We start from the raw sequence: 22,501 nt of genomic DNA, 5'->3' as shown, positions 1-22,501 counted from the left end.
TAATGGAAAGAGGTGGAATTTTTTTATGGAATTGGCAAAAGAAAAAACCTCCCAGATGGAAATGATAAGGCCCTAGAAAGCCTTTCAAGGTTTCAGTAAAACACAGGCAGACAGACTTCAATGGAAATAGGTGTAGTGTAGAGAACGCATACCGTTCTAGGAAACGTAAAGCATGTGTGACAGAAATTTTAATTTCTATCCAGGAGATCCAGCAGGAATTGGGATAAAAAGAGTTATAGCAGTGTAGGTAAATTTTTGAAACTGGCAATACTAAAGGTCTTAGAAAGGGGAAGAGAACTTCAGCAGCTAAAGGAATATCAAAGAACCACACACACAGTTTACCTTTATAGAACCAGTGACACTGCAGAGTAGCCCCCTCCTATGCTGCTTAGATAACAGACACCCTGGGTCACTTGGTTCGCTAACTGGCTACTTCCCATGTCTATGTTGCCCCAGCTTCCAGGAGGGGCAGCACTGATCTGGGAGGGAGCCACGCCATGGAGCCCTTCCATGTGATCCAGGGTTTTTGATGTCATCTTTGCACTATGGGAAGATGCTGCACTACAAGGTCTCCCATGCCACAAAAATAACATCAGAAAGGGCAACCCAATCATAGTTCCAATGTATGTAAAGTGATGGAGGAGTTCCTACTATGCCAAAAGAAATCCATGATCATGAAAATGCATGCAAAGCTAGCACAGACTTTGAAAATATACATGTAGAAAAAATAGTCAAGGTGTGTGACATTAGACAAGCAATGTTCTTCTTAAAAAAATAATGGGAATCATTCTGGATCTGGAATGCTTCATATCAGTTTGATGTGCTATTTTCCACTCCAACACACTGAAATAGGTATCTAAAGATCTTGCATGGTGGGCCTCTTTGTGCAAGCAACATGTAGATTATAAGATGGCCTTCAGGAAATTTTCTAGCAGCCACTTTAGGCAGTATCTCCCAGGAATGAGTCAGATTTCTACTTGAATTGCTTGCAATACATTTGGAACAGAGAACTCCTCCGGTATTTTGGGAATTCTGTACCTGAAGGGAAACTCCCACAGTGTTCTCACAGGCACCTTCACACAGTATTTCAACAAGTCTACTGGCTCTAGAAGCTTGTCAGTATCAAAATGAGGCTATCTAATTCTCAATGTAGCTGCCCTGAGAAGCAAAGCTGTTACTTTAAAAGAAACAACCCCTCAACCCATGGAAATGCCAACCAGGGTAGTAAAACCAAGCATCACAAATAGCCATTGATAGTAAGAAAGGAAACTTTAATCTGAACAAAAGTGTATTTACAGGCACCATTAGCTGTACAATTTATTCTAATAGAACAGGAAATGTTTTCACTTTATAAACCAGTCATACTACATGCTCAGAATGCACACACTCACACCCCAACAAGGCTGGCTTCATCAGCTCCCTGAGGAATTAGTTGGATTTAGTTTGAGCAATCTTTTGTTGATTCTCAAGGCATTCCTTCAGCTTGTCTTCTGTTAATGTTAATCTTTGTTCTAGAATGGAAACAGTCTGCAAAATGAGAAAGGCAACAGTTGAAAGGTGTTGCAAGATCTTAGCATACAATCCTATGTACTTCTACCTGGGACAAAGCTGAACTCAGTGAATTTACCTCTGAATAAATAGGCACAGGATCAGGTTGCACTGCACATCTTATTTATATTCATGCATATAGGCTGTTTTGCTATCCTACAAAACAACCCTCAAAAGAGAATAATACAAATCATACAAAGATAGCACAAAAATTAAAACATCTAAATTGAGATGCAGGATGCTGGCATAATACAGGAGTAAACAGCTAGTTATTTTCAACTGTAAAGACACAGTGTTTTGGAAAACAGAAGAACATTCATTTTACTGCATTATGTAGATGATTTTCCTGCTGCTCTCCACAACTGAATTGAATTCCAAAAGTAGAAAAATACCTAAATTAACATTTACCAAAGGTTTCACTTAGTACAAAGCCATAAGTTTGTCCCACTGAAAACACTACTGTGTGAAAGAAAATGTGGCCTTTATCGCATACTATCTAAAAGACCATCCCTGAGCGACAGGGAAGCAACAGGGAATTCTAGTCCTTTCCCCAAGCCCACTCTACACCCCTACATCTCTATTCATTGACACTATTGTCTCAGAGCCCTACTTCCCCAACCAAATATCACCTTCAGTCCTCAAGATGATAACGATTACAAGAGATATATCCCCACTCCCAAACCAGAAGGTGCATTGGCTAGGATGAGCAGTCATGCTCTTCCAAACTGGATTTTTGTCTGGTAGGCAAGGTAGTTTTTTTGGGGGGGGGGAGGAGAACCCTATAATTGTGGAGTTACCTGGGAAAGAGGGGCTCCTTTTCTGTCACAGAAAAGTAACAGCAAGGATTCAGAGTCACAACTGGGATGGTAATACAGCTAGTCCTGGGTCTCATTTGCCAACAAACCTAGTGCCTAGAATGACCACAGAGTTTGCCTCCTCTTGCGTGTGCCCCAGACTATAATTTATTTCATCCCTTGAGGAATGGGAGCCAATGAGAAGCAAACTGGATCTGCATAGCCATTGAGACCTGGCTTTTACAGGTGTCTATACAGTGAAAGCATCAAAAAAACCAATATTCACCATGCATGTTGTTGTTATGTGCCTTTAAGTAGATTACGACTTATGGCAACCCTATGCATCAGTGACATCCAAGAGCATCTGTTGTGAACCACCCTGTTCAGATCTTTTAAGTTCAGGTCTGTGGCTTCCTTTAAGGAATTAATCCATCGCTTGTTTGGTCTTTTTCTATTTCTACTCCCTTCTGTTTTTCCCAGCATGATTGTCTTTTCTAGTGAATCATGTATTCTCATTATGTGTCCAAAATATGATAACCTCAGTTTCATAATTTTAACTTCTAGTGACACTTCTGGTTTAATTTGTTCTGACACCCAATTATTTGTCTTTTTCGCGTTCCATGGCACAGTAGGGCTCCGCTTCCCGGCTTTCCTCCCCTCTTTTAAAGCCGATTTTGCGGCATTTTTGCATCATTTTCACGCAATGCACCCCATTAAAGTCAATGGGGTTCCGCTTTACGGTGATTTCCGCTTTGCGGCGGGGGTCCGGAACAGAACCCGCCATATAAGCGGGGCCCTACTATATTTTCAAAGCTCCCCTCCAACACCACATTTCAAATGAGTTGATTTTTCTCTTGTCTGCTTTTTTCACTGTCCAACTTACACGTCCATACATAGAGATCGGGAATACAATGATCTGAATGATCCTGACTTTAGTGTTCAGTGACGCATCTTTGCATATGAGGACCTTTTCTAGTTCTCTCATAGCTGCCCTCCCCAGTCCTAGCCTTCTTCTGATTTCTTGACTATTGTCTCCGTTTTGGTTAATGACTGTGCCGAGGTATTGATAATCCTCGACAAGTTCAATGTCTTCATTGTCAACTTTAAAGTTACAAATCTTCTGTTGTCATTACTGCATTCCCTGGGATCCCCTTTCTTTGGAATTGGGATATATATTGAATGCTTCCAGTCTGTGGGCCATTGTTTAGTGCCCCATATTTGTTGACAATTTTTTTTCAAAATTTGGACAGATTCAGTCTCAGCGGCTTGTAGTACCTCTTGGTATGCCATCTGTTCCTGGTGATTTGTTTCTTCCAAGTATTTTAAGAGCAGCTTTTACTTCACATTCTAAAATTTCTGGTTCTTCATCATATGGTTCCTCCATGAATGAATCTGTCATCCTTGCATCTCTTCTATAGAGTTTTACAGTGTATTGCTTCCATCTTTCCTTTTATTTCATCTTGGTCAGTCAGTGCATTGCCCTTTTGATTATTCAGCATCCCTACTCATGGTTTAAATTTCCCTTTCATTTCTCTAATCTTTTGGAATAGAGCTCTTGTTCTTCCCTTTTTGTTGTCCTCTTCTATTTCTATACAATACAGGCATACCCCGCTTAACGTCGCCTCGCTATAACGTACATGCTCCATACATCCCCATACCCCGCTTAACGTTTGCGCGCTTCGCAATAATGTACAGTTTATTGGCATGACGCCGCTGCCATCTAGTGGTAATTGCGTGCAGTACAAGTGAAGACAATTGCTTCACTTAATGTTTATTTTCCCTTAAAGTATACTCTCCGGTCCCATTGCGAACGTTAAAGCGGGGTATGCCTGTAACTACTGTAATAGTTCTTTGTGCCTGCGTACTAGTGTTTCTATCTCCTTTTGCTTTTGCCTTCCTTCTCTCTTTAACCATTTTAAGAGTTTCTTCAGTCATCCATTGAGGTCTTTCTCTTTTTAACTAGAGGTATTGTCTTTTTGCATTCTTCCCTGATAATGTCTCTGACTTCACTCCATAGTTCTTCTGGTTCTCTGTCAACTAAGTTTAAAGCCTCAAACCTGTTCCTTATTTGATCTTTATATTCTTCTGGGATGTTATTTAAATTGTATTTTGGCATTATGATTGCTTTGTTGTTCAACTTTAGCTTTACTCTGATTTTCGATACGACCAGCTGATGATCTGTACTGCATTCTGCTCCTGGTCTTGTTTTGGCAGAAAATATGGAACTTCTCCATCTTCTGTTGCCAATTATATAATCAATTTGATTCCTATATTGACTATTTGGTGATGTCCACGTGTACAGTCGTCGTTTTGGTTGCTCAAAAAATGTGTTTGCAAGAAACAAATTATTGGCTTCACAGAATTCAATAAGTCTTTCTCCTGCTTCAATTTGTTTCCTAAGCCCCATTTCCCCACAATTCCTAGTTCTTCTCTGTTCCCTACTTTTGCATTCCAGTCCCCCATGATTATCATCATATTTTGTTTTGATGTGATGAATTTCCTCCTGTACTTCTGCATAAAATCTCTCCAATTCTTCTTCTGCGTTTGACATAGGAGCGTAGACTTGGATGATGGTTATGTTAATAGGTTTCCCGTTTAATCTCATTGATATCACTCGCTCAGACCTTGCATTGTAGCTCCTAATTGCTTTTGCTACATCACTTCTCACTATTAAAGCAACCCCGTTTCTTCTTGATTTCTCATTTCCTGCATAAAATATTTTGTAGTTGCCTGATTGAAAGTGTCCCATTCCCGTCCATTTTAATTCACTCATGCCAAGTAATGTAATGTTGATATGTTCCATTTCTTGCTTGACAATTTCTAACTTTCCCTGGTTCATGCTTCTCACATTCCATGTTCCTATTGTGTGCGTTGTACAGCTCCCGACTCTCCTTTCACATCTGTGCGCCTCAGCCTCTGGGCTTCCTTTGGCTTTGACCCAGCTGCATCATTAGTCACAGCGCTACTCGTACATGTCCTTTGTTCTTCCCCAGTAGCTCGTTGAGTGCCTTCTGACCTGGGGGTCTCATCTTCCAGCACTATCTCAGGTTGCATTTTGGATACTCTGTTCATAGGGTTTTTGTGGTAAGAGGCATTCAGAGGTGTTTTACCTTTGCCTTCCCCTGAGTTTGGATGCCTCCTAGCCTCTTGGTCTAGACTCCTGACAGCATTGCTCTTAGCTTCTTGAGCACTCTCAAACCCCCTCACCACATTAAGGTGTGCATCCTAAAGGGAGTCACCATGCATATACAACCTAAAACTGGCTGTCACTTCTCAACTTGGTACTTCATTGTGTGCTATAAAGTATTGCCCTGGGAAAAGAATATTTTGCAAGATGAGCTGAACGATGCAAAAGAGGAAGCCGCACAGATGTATAATATTAGAAATCAAGCAATTAAAAAGGCATCCACCTATAACGGCCTCCTTAATCATTCTTAAGCCTCCTATGAATGATAAAGGCACATATTTTAAACAATCAATAAAACCTGACTATAAAGTTCAAATACATGAAGTTAAAAATGTAGAAGACACGTATACAGCTAAATGTATATAAAATCTCTTTCAGTATAGCACGTTTTATTTTAGGGCCCTCTGCTGGTCATTCCATGGCACTGTCCAAAGGAATGCTTCCTGTTTATACCATAGTAAATACTTTAAAAATCCCAGAAGTGAATTTCTAGTTAATATAGCTTTTAAATGTTAACAAAGAGAATACAAGGCAAAGCCTATGTATTATACAGCCACAAGAGTGACTGTATACTATAGTCAGCATGGATTTTTCACATTCTGCAATGTTAAATTGAAGATACCCCCCATGCCATTCTGATACTTCCCATAAGCTCATTTCAAAACAAAACCTTATACAAGTTATAGTTTGTGAAGGGTACTGAGAGGATACTCCTATTCCCCTGACAGAGTTCCAGTGTTCATAGTGGTCTAACAGTCAGCCACTCTGATTTAAGCTCTATGAGGGGATCAGGGCATCTCCTAGCAACTCTCAGCACCCTTCACTAGCTACACTTCCCAGGATTCTTTGGGAGAAGCCATAACTGTCTAAAGTGAAATAAAGATCTGGTGTGGATGTGGCCGGGACAGCTTTGGTTTAAATTTGGGTGGGAGGCTACATGTGCCTGCTGTAGAATAAAAGGTGGGGAAACCATGAAAAGCAATGATACTGTTCACAACGTTTTCCTTTTAGAAAGGAAAGGAACAAAAAGGAAAGCGGCTTCCCCTATGCTCAGTACTCACCCACCCACCCACCCAATCTCCTCTCCTTCTTCTCCCTGCCCCTCTCCCAAGTCAGTTTCACCTATCCTAAGCATGATTGCACACCAATCCCACTCAAAAAGCATGAAAATGATCAAACCTGCCCTCCCCTCCTCCCCTTCTATCCCCTCCCTCTTGCCCGTCCCTCACCATCCCCATCTAATCCCCTCCACCTTCCCCTCCCCTCTCCCTCCTCCCCCTCATGGTCAGTTTTACCTGTCTTAAGCATGATTGCACAGGAGTAAATCCCATTGAACTCAGTAAGCATGCAAATAATCAAACTTGCCCTCCCCTCCCATCAGCTCCCTTTCCCCCCTTCCTCCCTTTGCCCCTCCCCTTCCAATCCCCTCTTTCCCCCTCTCCCTTCTTCCACTACCTTTTCCCTCCCTTCCTCCTTCCCTCTACTCCCCTCCCCCTCCTCCTCTCCCATGGTCAGTTTTACCCATCCTAGCCATGATTGCATAGGAGTAAATCCCATTGAACTCAATAAACATGCAAATGATTAGACCTGCCTTTCCCCTCCCTCCCTCCTCCCCTGCCCCTTCTTCCTGCTCCCCTGCCCACTCCAGCCATCCCTTTCTCCCCTCCCAGTCAGTTTTACCTATCCTAAGCATGACTGCATGGGCATAAATCCCACTGAACTCAAAAGACATCCAAAAGTTCAAACCTGCCCTCCTCCCCCCCTCCCCTCTGCCGTTCCCCCTTCCTCCTCTTCCCCTCCCCCTGCCCTTCCTCCTCCTCCACTCCCCATCCCCTGCGTTCAGTTTCACCTATCCCAAGCATGATCCCAGGGGAGTAAATCCCAATGCAAATGATCAATTCATTCGCAGCAAACTTGCACAGGATCCCATTTCTTACCTGCTTGATTAAAAAACAGAAATTCACTAATGGGCAAAAACCTTGCAGTTTAAGAACGTACCTATAGCCAATGGATATTTCTATCAAATTTTAACAAGCAGGGAAATTGGGCAGCTACAGTAAATGCTCCAGAGGAGCAGGAGACCTGACCTCCTTTCTGAGATATTGTACTGTCCTACACATTTGTCAAAATGCAAACACAATTTGGGTTGGTATTTCACTGTCCAATCCACTTCCTGTGTAGCTTGGAAAAAATTGGTAACGTGCCTCTGAGCATATGGTGAGTGGTAGCAACACCTGCAATCAGCCTAAATAACAAGCAAGATATGTGCTGTGCTGATCTTGTTTTAGCAGGGAGGAAGCAACAATATTAAGACTGTTAATATAGTTCAGGTAGTTACTTTAAAAATGTTTGGTTTACTTTGCAATTTTAGTGAAGTTTCCTGCAGTACATCATTTTCTTTTCCTTCTGTTTCTGTGCACATGTGAAGTACAGCAACACTTTGCAACATTAAAAAACTTCAAAAACAATTGTGGAATAATGGCACTGACTCTTCTGCATAACAATTTCCAATGGACATGAGGACTGTCTTAGTTTGCACAAGATAAAACAGTGGCAGGTGAAATATATTCTAGCAAAATTCTAAGTGCGCTCTATGTTTTTAATTGACTGTGCCCACCTTTCCTTAAATGCAGTGGGTTAAACATAGCAGGCTGAAAACATGCATCTTGGGCAGACCAAGTGTGTTTTTTCCCAACAGCTAGAGTCACTGCTTAAGTAGCAACATATTGTAATCAGTCTGATTTTACATCAAACTGCAGTTTCAGATTCAACTGTTAATGCTCCCAAAATAGAAATAGAACATAACCTCCAATTTGAAACACAAAAGGCTGTCTTCACCATCATATGTCACTGACCAATAAAAAGGCTTTGAAACCAATAAAAATAAATTTGACAGATTTCTAGGATGAATAATGAGAGAAATATAATTTTCTAGGTTAGATTCTCTGTAGAAATAGTAACACAGAAAAGAAGCAAAGTAAGAAGAACCCCAACAAACACACAAAAATGCAATTCTCCATCTTTGGAGATGGCAGGTGTTGCCACCACTCACCATATGCTTAGAGGCACGTTACCAAATTCTTCCAAGCCCCACAGGAAGTGGATTGGACTGTGAAAGAGCAACCCAAATTGTGTTTGCATTTTTACAAATGTGTAGGGCAGTCCAATATCTCAGAGAGGAGGTCAGGTCTCCTGCTTCCCTGGTGCATTCACTATAGCTGCCCAATTTCCCTGTTTTTTAAAGTTTGATAGAAATATTTGTTGGTTATAGGTACGTTCTTAAAGCGCAAGGTTTTTTCCTGTTAGTGAATTCACTTTTAATTCTTTGTGTGCACTAATGAAAGAATTGTAAAAGAACATAAAGGATAATTTACTTTGAACACTTATTTATACAACACATTCTTCAAACATCATCCTCGGAAACACCCTATATAGTAGGCCAATATTATCATCCCCACATTACAGGATGGAAGGGGGAGGGGCTTCTCCAGGGCACTGTGTGTGTTCATGGTTGAGTTAGGTATGAATTGGGAAATTCCAGATCACAGCTCATGGTTTTATCCTGCTAGCTGGCACCTGCTAATTGTCACAGCTTGACTTAAGTGACAGCATTAGAAGGAAACCATTCTGCTACATTAATATGTCAGAACAAATTCTCTCTCTCCCTCTCTCTCGTCTATCCTCAGGGATTAGCAGCTTTGAGGTCTTTTTTTTAAAAGAAAAGGCAGGGTATCAACGTTTTAATAACTATTTCAAATAAATAGTCGGAGGAACTGGTTAGGTGCAGGCATATGGCAACTTTTGCCTTCCCCTTCACACAATGCTTTCAGTTCCCCTCCTCACCCCCAATATTTAGAGCACTCAGGTTTGTGCTCTACATTCTTACAGTGACTCTAGGATTTGGAATGTAAAAGACACAGGAACATCATGGACCTATTTTGTGATGTGTGAATTCAGTAAACACAAGGTCTGATGAAGTGGCAATGGATGTGTTGTTTAGTTAGCAAACCAGATACCCAGAACAGGCTAGATGTCAACTTGAAGCATCCGTGGGCAGCTGCTGGGGCCCTAGCAGAGCCCATCATTGATGCCTGCCCTGTCCCTCACCATCACTTTTAGACAAAGAATTTGCACTATGCATCCAAATCAGAGGATCCGGCCATTTAATTTCCCATTATGTTCCTGATATTGCATTGCTGTACTGAAGGGTTGCTGCTGCCAGGTATACTCACCAGAAGGTTCCTCTGGCAGGCTTACCTGATGGCAGCAGCACTACGTGGCACTTTGCAAAGGGCCCCCTCATACTGGCCCATCCAAGGACCGTAACCACTGGATGCACCCAATTGTAACTCCTGCCCTACTGAATTCCCAATGCAAAATTCTTGCAAGTAACTTTCGCTGGACTAGTCTTCTGCCCGACCACTCCAAGCAAGAGATATTGCAATTACTGAATTATACTGAAAAGGCCAAGGCCTTGCTGGACCTGGTGACTTCAATATAATCTCCCACCAACTCACTCATTCACTGTGGCGTTTGTGACACACATGCCTGACTTGTCCGAGAGAATCTGTTCAGCAAGACAGAACAAGGCAGTGGCTGCTGACTGACCAAACACTTCAAAAATTGTAACTGAAGAAGCTAGGCTGCATTTGCACATTCTGTTGTGCAGGACCTGATACCACCCCAGTCTCATCATTCCTACTATAATTAGTGACTGGCAGATGGAAGCTACTTAACAGAATAAAAGCCAATTCTGCTGTTCTCATAACACCACATTCCACTTTGACACCGTCGCCTCAGTAGAAAACAGCATGCTCCACAGTACCACCACTGGCCTCAGCTGGGCTAGTCCACCACAGCAGTTTGAGGATCACAGCCAGTGAACGTTAATTTAAAAACATTTTGGTCCCCCCATCCTGCCACAGTATGAGGCAGTCAGGGCAGCTCACAACAGAATTGAACACATACAATAAATATGAACAGAGTACATTTTGAAGAATTGTGCATTCTATGTTTTGACTATTGAACTGATTTCTCCAGATGCAGAATTCAAATAAAACAAAATTAGACTAAAGCTAGCTGTGTTACAGTGACGACTGGGAAACAGAGCCTTTGGCTGGGATAGAATACACCCCCTCTCCATTTTATAATTTAGAGGAAGCTGCTGAAATTATGAATCTGTGCCTGGCGGTGGTAATGGGCTGGATGAGGGTTTACAGACAGTGGCTTAACCCAGAGAAGGCAAAGGGGCTCCATCTAAGAGACAGACTCTGGAACAGGGATTCAGCTTGTTTTGGATGGGATAATACACCCCTTGAAGAATCAAGTTTGCAGTCTGGGATTTGGCCTTCCGCACCTATATTCTCAGGTGGCAGTGGTAGCCAGGAGTGCCTTTACTCAGTTTAGGCTGCTGTGCCAGAGACACTCACTCCTGAAGAGGTCAGATCTGGCCAGAATGTGGTAAATTACATCTAGGTTGGATTATCACAATGCACTTTACATGGAACTACCTTTGAGGAGTCTTCAGAAACTAGTTGGTCCAGAATGCAGCAATGATGATTTCAGTGGGGGCTAGCCAGCATAGGATATTACACCCATCTTGCAATGCTTGCAAATGTTGCCAATTTTTTTTCTGGGCCCAATTCTATGTGCTGGTGATTACATTTAAAACTCTAAATAACTTGAGTTCATGTTACCTAGGGGACCCTTTCCATCCCGACTCAGCTTCACTACACATTAAGATCAAGCGTTGTGGCCATTCTGTAGCCCACCTATGGTAGAAGCATGGTTGGTTGAGATGAGAAATAAAGCTTTCTCAGTGGCCACACCAACATTATGGAACACCTTGCCCCATAAAGCTCAGGAGGTCCCCTCTCTGGTTGTATGCCACCAGTTAGTGAAGACTATTTTATAGTAGTAGTAGTAGTAGTAGTCCAGCAGGCTTTTGCCTTTTCATGTAGATAAAATATTATCTGACAACTGTGTTTTTATCTGCTACATCTGTCAGATTTAGTCAATTTTGCTGTCTAAAACTGGAATGTAAAAAAATAAACCACCCTGAACAATGCACATGGATCAGAAGGGCAGGGCATATTTTTTTTATAATGCAAACATTTCATGGTTCCTATGCATTCTAAATATTCAGTTTTATTTTCTTACTTCCCCTCCTCCACAATGTGTCATCAAAGTGGGGCTAAATACGGGCATGCCTTGCTGCCATAAGATGAGATCTATTAAAGCTATTATCAAGCAGTTTCAGCAACCTCAACCCAGGAGATGGTTCTTCTAAACATGATTTTGCCTACATTCATCTGTAAAAAGTTAAAACAGCCTTTACAGAAGAAATGTTTTACAAGGTCACTGTGCATAGAGAGGAAATATGGTTCATTTGCCTAACTGGTTCTGGTTGATGAATACATATTAAAGTTGCATGTTAAGTAAATTGGGACATTCTTTTGATTATCACTGGATACTGAAGCCTCTGGAGAAAAATGACTATAGCTGCACAAATGACAAAAGAGTAAGAAGGTTGTTTCCATACCCTGCTGGGAGCTATCCAGAACTAAAGCACAGTATAAGTGACCCCCAATACTTGTTGCCATCCAACACTAGGTTACTTCGCTGAACTGACAGCATTCACTGGGTCTCACAGGTTTTCTAGCCTATAAGAATTGCAATGGCGAACATTTCAAAGGAAGCCAGCCACCTATTCAGCTCTTCCCTAGACATATATGTAAAGCAGCTATTCCCAACTAGTGCAGCTTCTTATCTGTGAAGACAGAGGCAGCAGTTAAGGTCCACAGATTTTTTTTATTTTTTTAAGGATGACCTCATAATGTTCCAAATGGGGCCACCTTACACAGGACATTTTTTTCCTTTACTAAGATAATGTACATGTAGGAGAAAACATGCAAGCTGTCATTTGTGAAATCCAGTGTTTATTTTGTTAGGCTTCTTGTGTGACATGGGCATCTTCTCACCATTTGCCAATAAGGCACCAAATTTAAACTAAATAAAATTTGGACTGATAGGGAGTATGTTTTAGATTTCATCTGCAAATCATAAAGTACTACATTTCCTCCCATTATTTGGGAGGCAAATAAGGCAGATATAAAAGGAATTAAGACTCTTCCTTGAAATGGACACCTCGAAGAAGAATCAGTTGAGAAGCTCTCAGAGATATCTTTTGGAATATTCCATTTCATGGCATCCATTTCAAGGAAAAGGTTTTAAGCAGCAATTCCTTTCATACCTGCCTTGTTGACAAATAATGGGAGTTTATGACACTATTGAGGGCTTCAAGACTCCTGAAAGCATTCAATACCTGAGTGAGAACATCCAGCTGTCCTACAATATGCTGGAGGGTGCTGGCAAGACTGGCCTCATCAATTTGTTCTTGCCGCCTTCTGACCAATTCTGCAGTTTCAGTTTCTTGCATTTGTTTATCTGGAACTTCCCCAAAATCCATCTCGGATTGCTAGAGGATGAAAAGACATACCTTAACATATCAAATGAAGATAAAAAAAGAAAGCATCTCTAGTGGAAAGAGGCATTCACTCAACATGCAGTTTAGGATGACACCTACAGAGGCCATGGAAGGAGTGCTGGACAGACATTCAGAGAAGAGCTGCCCAAGTCACTGTGAAGAGTTGCGCTGCTACAGCCCTCCAATTTGTGCATGGTGGCCATGAAGGCAGATTAGTAGCAATCAGATGTTCGACCCACAAGCCATCCCACCAACCTTTTGTCCAATCCAGCACTTGCTTCATGTTTTTATTAAAATTATGAAGAGAAGTAAAATAAAAATCAAATACAACCAGAAAATTCAAAAGGAAGAACAGACAACTGATATATAATCATCAATAAATTTAGAATCCTAAGAGAACCTGGCTCCTCAATCTGAAGTCAGGGGAGAAACATTTCTCCCTCCCCAAGGCACTTCAATGAAACTGAACTGATATTGTGCACCTTTAGATGATTATAACTCAATTATGTTTTCTTGGGAAATGTGCAAATATACACTTTTGATAAACTAAATTTTACACTGTATTTTAATATTTAATAAATTATAGCACACAGTTTTCTCTCAGCCAAATGGATATTTAGTCATCTTTCCAGCTCAATCTACATGCTACCTTCTCCTTCAATAATTACTCAATGTTCATTGTCCTATACACAATCCATATAGATCAGGATGTTCCACCCATGAAAAGTGTGCAATCTGGAAAGATACAGGTTCAAATCCTAGCATATGACTATTTCCCCAAAAAAAGGAATAAAAGCATTTGCAGTGTCTCTACCACAACTAGAGATTTGTTCCAGCAACATAGCATAAACACATGCCCAGGAGTCTGACATTTGCAACTCCTAGGATTCTATTAAACACATACCCGCACACAGAAGTCTGCCCTTCAAGCATTTTGATGTTCACTGCAGGCACACAATAAGCCTGGAACTCAAGGAAGGTTAAGCCATAGTTTAGCTTTAAGGTCACAAACTAGAACACATCCATGTGATGCCTTGGACTTACGCCCTGCCCCCTGCCCTCTTCTCCCCCATGCAGCCAGGGGAAGACTACAGCAGCATTTACTTTCCGCTTCCCCAATCCTGGCTTCTTGCTGCATATGAACCAGAGATCATGGTTTAAAACCAATTCTTGTAAGTTTCAATATGAGCCAACTTCAAGCCAAAGTGGTTCGTTTAACCAGAGTTTTGTTTTAAACTACCATCACCGGGTCATACTCAATGATAAGACAGGATTTGTGGAAACTGGAAAGTAAACTCTGCAGAAGTTCTCCTTCTGGCTATATGAGAGAAGGAGGGAGGGAAAGGGAGAGGAAAGTGCGACCCTCAGCTTTGCTCCAGCTTATTCTAGCTTGTGTATGTAGTGCTAAAACATGATTTGGCATTACATGCGAACCAACCCACAGGGGACATTTGCTAATCATTTTTCATAGCTTGCAAAGTGTGTTTTCATCAAAGGTAAAAAGTGAGGCTATGACAAAGCTCTGTTGAAATACTTGTGAAGGCTTTCCTCTATATATCACAATAGCAGAAAAAATCCCTAAAGAGATCTTTGATTTTCCTTACCTTTTCTTGTCTGTAAATTCTAGATTTTTCAATATCTCTACTGCCAGTATCCATTGGTTTCTATAAACAAACATTCCAGGAAGGATTATGCTATTCAACATTTCCTGCAAATACTCATTCCATGTGAAATTCAGCGTGCCTTAAGTGTTCCTATCATTTTCAGACTGATTTTCAAAAGTCAGCTGCATTCTGACTTGATCGCAATGCCACAGTGCAAAGCAGAACTTAGATGTCCAACCTGACAGCTCCACAACTTGGATTCTGCACTTACAAGATTGCTTAAAGAGTATGCTCAAGAAATGAAAAATAAGTGCTTTCATCATACACTCTCAGAATTGTGAAATTAGCCATCCTCAACTTCCAAGTGGCTTTCTCAAATCTTAATAATTTGATCCAGAAGAATAACTTCATTTGTCTTATTAGAGCTATGGAGGGGAGGGAGAAAGAACAGCAGGGAGTTCAGTAGGCATTTGATAGGAAGCAACTGCACTATGAGTAGAATGACTCCAACTTCAAATAAAAAAATTATCCACCACCAGAGTCCACCAACCACAAATAAAAGTTACAACATATAAAGTATGTAAGCTTGTTAAAATATGAGGGGAATGAAAAAGCAGTGATAGATTATCCATGTGAAATGACTCCATTTAAGAATTTTGCAACTTGCCCAGCAATTTAAAAAAGTAGAACCCTCCAATAATAATAAAAAATAACACAGATATTCTGAAGATCAGCCTGGGAATGACTGCTCACTGGGGTGCACCAGAGTTTCTCTAGCCCTCTGGCAAAAAATGTAATTTAAGAAAAAAGTGTAAAACTGACTCCACCTCTTCATTATTACAAGGCTAGTATTTATTGTTTACAGGAACTTCAGATTATGGCTTTCCCAGACAACCCCCCCACAAATCATAGTAAATGGGGGGGGAGAGAAAGAAAGAGAGTGAGTGAATGAGTGAGTGAGTAAAAGAAAGAGAGAGATCATATGCAGATTATTTACAATAAATACTGTCAATCAATCAATCAATCTTTATTGCCTAGCCATAGGCCATTGCAAGTTGCACAATTACAAAAGTTATATAAAACAATTATTTAAAACATACAATGATAAGTTTCGTGAGATATACAAGATGGCTGTCTTAAACTCCCCTAAAGATTACTTGAACAGTTGGGCTACCTGTGTCGCCCGGATCTTTTGCTCCGCACAGGTGAAAAGAACAACCCTGTATGTGACCATAGGGTCTTCATCGGCTAAGAGAAAGACAATGGTATCCTGCAAAGACCTCCCCCTTGCCAACAATTCGCTTAGTATATTGGTCCGTGGATGTGCATATAAGGGGCATTCTAGCAAATAGTGCGGGAGGTCCTCCACCTTATTAGCCCTACATATGCAGAGTCACTGACTCCACGGAATCTGATTATAACGTCCCGCCAGAACAGCGTTTGGCATTGACTGGAACCGGAGTGCAGTAAAAGCTTGTCTGAGATTTGGCGTCATTGGGTGGGCCAGATAATTCGCCCTTTGATGGTCTTTTTTTATAACCCCAAACCATCCTAAAGATTTGGAATTGGTAATCGCCAGTCTATCCAGCCAGTGACAGTGCAAGAGAATTGACTCTTTCAGCCTTGTTCCGTCGTGGGCAACTGAGTCGGCTGGGGAGATGTGGTACAGATGGTAAATGCCAGAGATCTCTGAAGGCCTGCTCGCCGCATAGTTTCAAAACAATCTTAGCATGTGAATTTTTAATTGAATCCCAAAATTTAAGTAGAGCACAATGAATAAGAGCGCTTACGGGTGGAATGCCCAACTCAGCGCACAGTAAAGCCGCTGGGATGCCTACCGGCAAGCGCAGCAGTTTTTTTGCAGAGCTGTTCTGCACCACCTCGAGATTACGAAGAGGACCCTCCCAGCCCCAAACTGGGACACCATACAAGATCTGCGGTATGACTTTGCTATAATAAATTTTCAGGGCTGGGGGGATGAGGTTACCTCCTGTTGATCTATAAAAGCTCAAGATAGCTCCACATGTTTTCAGGGCAATGGCTTTGGTGTATTCAATGTGTTTTTTCCAAGAAAGATTATCCTGAAAAAATACACCGAAGTATTTTAAAAAACGACATTGTTCAATTGGATGACCATCCATTGACCAAAGAAAATTATGGTGCCTTTTACCAAAACCATGACTTTTGTTTTAGCATGGTTGATCTGTAGCTTTTCTTTTAGGCAAAAGGCACTACATTTCGAAAGTAATCTCTTTAGTCCATTACACGTCATGGAAAGAAGAATCATGTCATCTGCGTATAGAAGGATCGGGACTTTCCTGAACCCAACTGGTGGGGGAAAATATTCTGAGCCTGTCAGTTCAGTGACTTTATTTTTGAGATAAAAATTAAAAAGAAAGGGCGCCAACAAGCATCCTTGTTTCACTCCCTTGTTGGAGTCGATGGGGTCCGTTAGCGAGCAAATGTAAACCACCCTCACTCTTGCTTTATTGCCAGTATACAGTTCCCTTATAAGGAATGAGAGTCGACTATCAATATTCGTGTTGGCTTGCTTGGACCATAGCATTGTCCTATCGATGGAGTCAAACGCCGCCGCCAGATCTATGAATGCGGTGTATAAGTGTTTAGTGGGGCCTAACATACATTGCCTTGCAATAAAATAAGGAGTTACACAATGGTCTAGTACTTTGTCCTTTACGGAAACCAGCTTGCTCAGGGAAGATGACATTGTTGGCAGATTCCCACTCTTCTAATTTCATTAGGAGATATTTAGAGTACAATTTAGCGGCAATGTCAAGGAGGCTAATAGGATATATTAATATCTGAGTTATCTACACAGCTTCATAAGATCAGGACCAAGGCCCTCAATTCCTAGCTCTCACTTAACATAGTTCAAAACTAAGTTTTCAACTTTATTTTTCAACCAAGGAAGCTGGAGGCTTCAGAACCTTTCAAATACATAAACACACACGAAGACAATGCCACTTACTCAGCGGTTATCAAGCAAAATTAAACTCTATGTGGAGCTTGTTCACCGCCAATATGCAAAATTCTAAATTGGGACTATTTAGAAAGGGTACTGTATAATTACACGAGTGCAGAGAATAAATCTATTTTAGTTAATTGTTCCCATGCACAATTTGCTCAGCACAAGAGAACAAAAGGTATTTGATACCAAGTATCTACTTAACAGGTACTGGAAATATTCAAAAGAACAGAAAAATACTAAATGGTAGGATAGACAAGCCATTTTGGTATTATTACTAGCAAAAAAGAATCAACATAATTGACTTATTTATAGCGTCTATTGAAAGATGGGAGCTACAACCATTGTGGGCTGCGAAGGAGAATAAATCAGTCACCTTTTGAAAATTGTATCATACTCCCACACTATAGATTATTCTTGTTAATTGGGGGCAGGGGTGCAAACAGGTAGACTGGCTCAGCAACTTATTTAGGCCTGTACAGACTGAACTTTATTTACAAGTAGGTTCAATAACATCAGTGCACATACACTGAGGTCTAAAAAGCAGCCATATTTCATAGAAACAAAAATCATGAATAATTACTTGGCATTTATATACAGATTTTTAATGTTTTAGTATTTTACATATTGGGTTGTATCAGTGTAGCACTAAAGCAGCTCCTTGCGTGAGTGAAACAACCTCTGCTTGCACAATAGACTTTTTTCCCTCTGCACACCCCCTAAATCTGTTGTGGGTTTTCCCCCAACCCTCCAGAGCAGATTTGGGACAGCATAGGGCACATGCGGGGAGAAGGAGGGGGAAGTCTCATTGAGCAAGCAAAGTCGTTCCACTCATTTATTTAGTTGAATACAACCCAATATCTTGTAATCCCAACTAGAAACAGCAACTCCTCTGCAAAATCCATATTCTTACTCCCATATCGCAGATTGGAGGGGGGTGGGAATGACAGAAGCTGAAAGTCTTCCTACTGTTACACAGCAAGTTCATGGCAGAAGTGAGATATGAACCAAGGACTTCATACTCCACAGCTCAGCTTTTCTCCACTATGTCACATGCATATTCTTTTAAGACACTTGCTGGATCACTTGCTGGTCCATCCAGCTTTTCTCAACTACTAGCCAATGCAAAATAACAAAGATAAATCACATAAGACTATTCCTTACTGAGCTTGCAGCAGTCTTACATTTAGGGGAACTCCAAACAAATGAAAGAATGCCTTGCCCACCTTAACAGAAAGCAAATTATATTCACAAAAATTTGTGTAGATATATTGTGTTCTAAAAAGTCTACTCTCATCGAGAATAACGAAGGTTATAGGGATGCCTTAGGTTAGCCTAGTTAATAATAGGAGAAACATTAGAATTTCATTTTTAAATGAAAGCAGTGCTTACATCTCAAGACAAAAGTCATGACATTATAAAACTATTTTCCCCTTCAGACTAGCTGTTTTAGCTTTAGGTAAAGGGTGGTTTTAGCTCTAGCTACCGAGAGAAAGTGTAGTGACATCCAGTGGAAGTACTCCTTTCTTAAGACAAAACAAAAAGTTGAGCAGAACTTTTGAGGCATGAACTTTTGCAGAAACTGGCTAAGTTGTTAAATGTATGATAAGAAGTAAAAGGGTGATAAATAAATCACATGCATGTATCAAGGTAATTAGAAAATTACCCAACTGGACAATAAATCCACCACTGCTATATGTTATGTTGAAACCTGAAAGCCAAAACCCATCAACGATCTGGTTCAGCTCAAAATAAAACCATAGTCAGATATATACACACAGTATTAATAAAACAAATATCATAAGCAAGGTACTGTATAATCAAAACAAGCTTTTCTCTAGGCAACAATAAAACAATACTGTCTATCCAAAACTACCCATAACAATGAAACAATACTGTCTAACTAAAACTATCTGGTTTGGGTTATAGAAGGCCTGCTCGGCCTGCTCACAAGCATTCTGCAAATATGAAGTCTCCTTTTTTTAGGACTATGCTACTGTATTGTTATTCTACAATTTTGAAAACTGCCTCAAACACCAGAAAGCCGGGATAACATACACTTTAAAGACAATACAAAATTGTCAATACACACCATCTCACCATTTTCCACGCTCCGAGTTATTTATACCATCTGATTATTTTATGCCATTTAAAAACTATTTAGTGTTAGAACATATTTTTCCTTCCTATCTTTTTGGAATTTAGATTAACCCTAAGATTAAAAGATTGCACAGAACAATCCCAAGTTGCATTTAGAAATAAAGGCAATTTCTTGGTTCTGCAACATTTTGTTGCGACCAATAACAGATCAGCTGGTATCAATTATAAGCAGTGGGATGGATCCAAAGTTGCACTTCCAAGAACAGAAGAGACTGCAATCCAGCAGTGAAGAGGAATGAAGCCAATTTTCATTAATTTCCCCTCCCCCTTACAGTTCTCCACAACCCCTCCCACTCTGTTCCAGTGGGCCTCTTCAACCCTCCAGAGCAAATTTTCAGGCAACTGCAAGAGGGATGCCTGAACAAATGTCTCCTGCTCCTCCCACTTCCTCCACTCGGAGCATGCCATGAGTAGAGCCTGGCTCATGGGAAGTCTGGAAAAAGCTGAGGGAAAAGCCAGGCAATCTAACCACTTTCATTTATATTTTCCCCAAATCCAAGACTTCCATATTTTTTTTAAAAAAGCAAAATTAATAGGAAGGTGCATTTAATACGAAGTGCACTTAAATACTTCAATAAACTAAAAACTACCATGACGTTTTGCCTTCTCTTCTTCTTCTGATACTTTAAGTTCAAAATGTGTAACAAATTAGAGCTATTCCATTCTGAGAAGATTATACAGCATAAACATTATGCTATCCTTTCTTCCAAGCAACATTACCTCATCTGTATGTATTTAGCAATCTGCATATAGTTCAAGCATCATAGCTCCTGTGTTGCTCTATATGGGAGTCCTGACCCTGACTCCCCTGGGTAAGGAGAGTGTCTGTAGTGACAGAGCTTTTATGCATAAAATTATAAATCACTCTTGTGGCTGTATAATACCTGCATCCATGAAGGCTTCCAAACAGCCTAGAACCCTGCACAATTGGGGTTCCAGCATGCATGGAAGCCTCCATGTGCCGTCACTACAAATATCTGTACGGACATGAGGGAAGGGTGTGATTGTGAATCTTATATATTTTATGTGCCTGGGAGAGAGGACTTCGCTCCGCTCGGGGGGACTTTCGGGGGCCCCAATTAATGTAGTGACGGGTAAAGGGAGGTATGGTGTTGTGAGGAGGACAGGCCAGATAAGGGGAACTCGTCACAGACAAGTTGTGCCTGTGCCTTGTTCTGGTCCTCCCCACACCTGCAGGAATGTTGGTTGTCCTATCAGCCAGCCCTCGGATCTCCAAGTGTTGCTTTTAAATGCCAGGTCGGTATCTAATAAAATCTCCCTCGTCCATGATTTAATTGTTGACAAGGGTGCCGACCTGGCATGTGTAACCGAGACCTGGGTAGGCGATCAGGGAGGAGTTGCTCTTTCCCAGCTGTGCCCACCTGGCTATACGGTTCAACACTGTGGTAGATCCGAGGGTCGGGGAGGTGGGGTAGCTGTGGCCTATAGGAGTTCTCTCTCGCTCATCAAGCACCCTGTCCAGTTGACGACTGGTCTGGAGTGTCTTCACCTTGTGCTAGGTCAAGGAGACAGACTGGGAATTCTGTTGGTGTACCGCCCACCCTGCTGCCCAACAGATTCCCTAACTGAGCTGACTGAGGTAGTCTCGGAGGTACTGTTGAGGTCTCCCAGACTTTTGGTACTGGGAGACTTCAACATTCATGCCGAGACTGCTGTATCAGGGGCAGCTCAGGACTTCATGGCCTCCATGACAACCATGGGGCTGTCTCAATTTGTTACAGGCCCAACGCATGTGTCAGGGCACACTCTTGATTTGATCTTCACCACTGGACATGGAGATAGTGATCTGGAGGTGGGGAGTCTTTCAATAACCCCATTGTCATGGACAGATCACTGCTTGCTGAAGTTTAGGCTTACAGCGCCCCTTTGCCTCTGCAAGGGTGGGGGACCTATTAAGTTGGTCCGACCCCGGAGACTAATGGATCCACAGGGTTTCCAGAGGGCTCTGGGGGTTTTTCCGGCTGATAAGACTGGCGCTCCTGTCAAAGCCCTGGTCGAATTATGGAACACCGAAATGACCCGGGCCGTGGACACGATCACTCCTGTGCACCCTGTCCCTTGCAGAGCTCATGCAGCTCCGTGGTATACCCCGGAGCTGAGAGTGATGAAGCAAGAGAGAAGGAGGCTCGAGTGCAGATGGAGGCGGACTCCCGACGGATGCAATCATGCCTTGGTAAGTGCTTCCACTAAACAGTATATAGAAGCGGTGAGGGCAGCAAAAAAGCGATATTTTGCTGCCACTATTAAATCATCTCTCAACCACCCAGCGGAGCTCTTTAAAGTTGTCCGAGGGCTTCTTCATTCTAGCCCTCCGGATATCTTAGAACCATCTCAAACCCGCTGCAATGAGTTTGCTGGGCACTTCCAAGATAAAATCTCATGCATCCGCCGGGACTTAGACTCCAATATTATGGCAGTTGAACCTAATGAGGTATCCGAAGCACAGTCTTGTCCTCACTGATTGGATGAATTTCAGTTGGTACAGCTTGAGGACGTTGACAAGGTACTTGGACTGGTGCGTGCAACCACTTCCGTACTGGATCCTTGCCCCTCTTGGCTAGTGAAAGCTGCCAGGGTTGGAACAGCCGGCTGGGCCAGGGAAGTGATAAACGCCTCCTTGAGAGAGGGAGTGGTCCCCTGCTGTCTGAAAGAGGCGGTGGTGAGACCACTCCTGAAGAAGTCTTCCCTGGACCCAGATAATCTGAACAACTATAG

General features: G+C 41.7%; 1 protein-coding gene across 5 annotated transcripts in view; it reads right to left on the bottom strand.

Moving 5' to 3' along the window:
* The window catches only part of POC1A (POC1 centriolar protein A), a 62,234-nt gene that overhangs the window by 11,392 nt on the left and 28,341 nt on the right, over positions 1 to 22,501 (bottom strand). For 2 of the 5 annotated variants that reach the window (XM_061617969.1, XM_061617971.1), the window contains exons 10-12: positions 14,620 to 14,679; positions 12,854 to 13,006; positions 1,255 to 1,527 (exon numbers count right to left, since the gene is read on the bottom strand). The exons of 1 other annotated variant lie outside the window; for it this stretch is intronic. In XM_061617969.1, coding sequence (XP_061473953.1) covers positions 1,429 to 1,527; positions 12,854 to 13,006; positions 14,620 to 14,679 — 312 coding nt within the window. In that variant the 3' untranslated portion in view covers positions 1,255 to 1,428. Of the gene's footprint in view, positions 1 to 1,254; positions 1,528 to 12,853; positions 13,007 to 14,619; positions 14,680 to 22,501 lie in introns of those variants that run through there. 2 more of the 5 variants (XM_061617970.1, XM_061617973.1) reach the window with 2 other exon arrangements.

Source organism: Rhineura floridana, chromosome 3, assembly GCF_030035675.1.
Source record: "Rhineura floridana isolate rRhiFlo1 chromosome 3, rRhiFlo1.hap2, whole genome shotgun sequence".
Classification (NCBI taxonomy): domain Eukaryota; kingdom Metazoa; phylum Chordata; class Lepidosauria; order Squamata; family Rhineuridae; genus Rhineura; species Rhineura floridana.
Note: the sequence above shows the minus strand (reverse complement) of the source record. Positions and strands in the feature narration are given on the sequence as shown.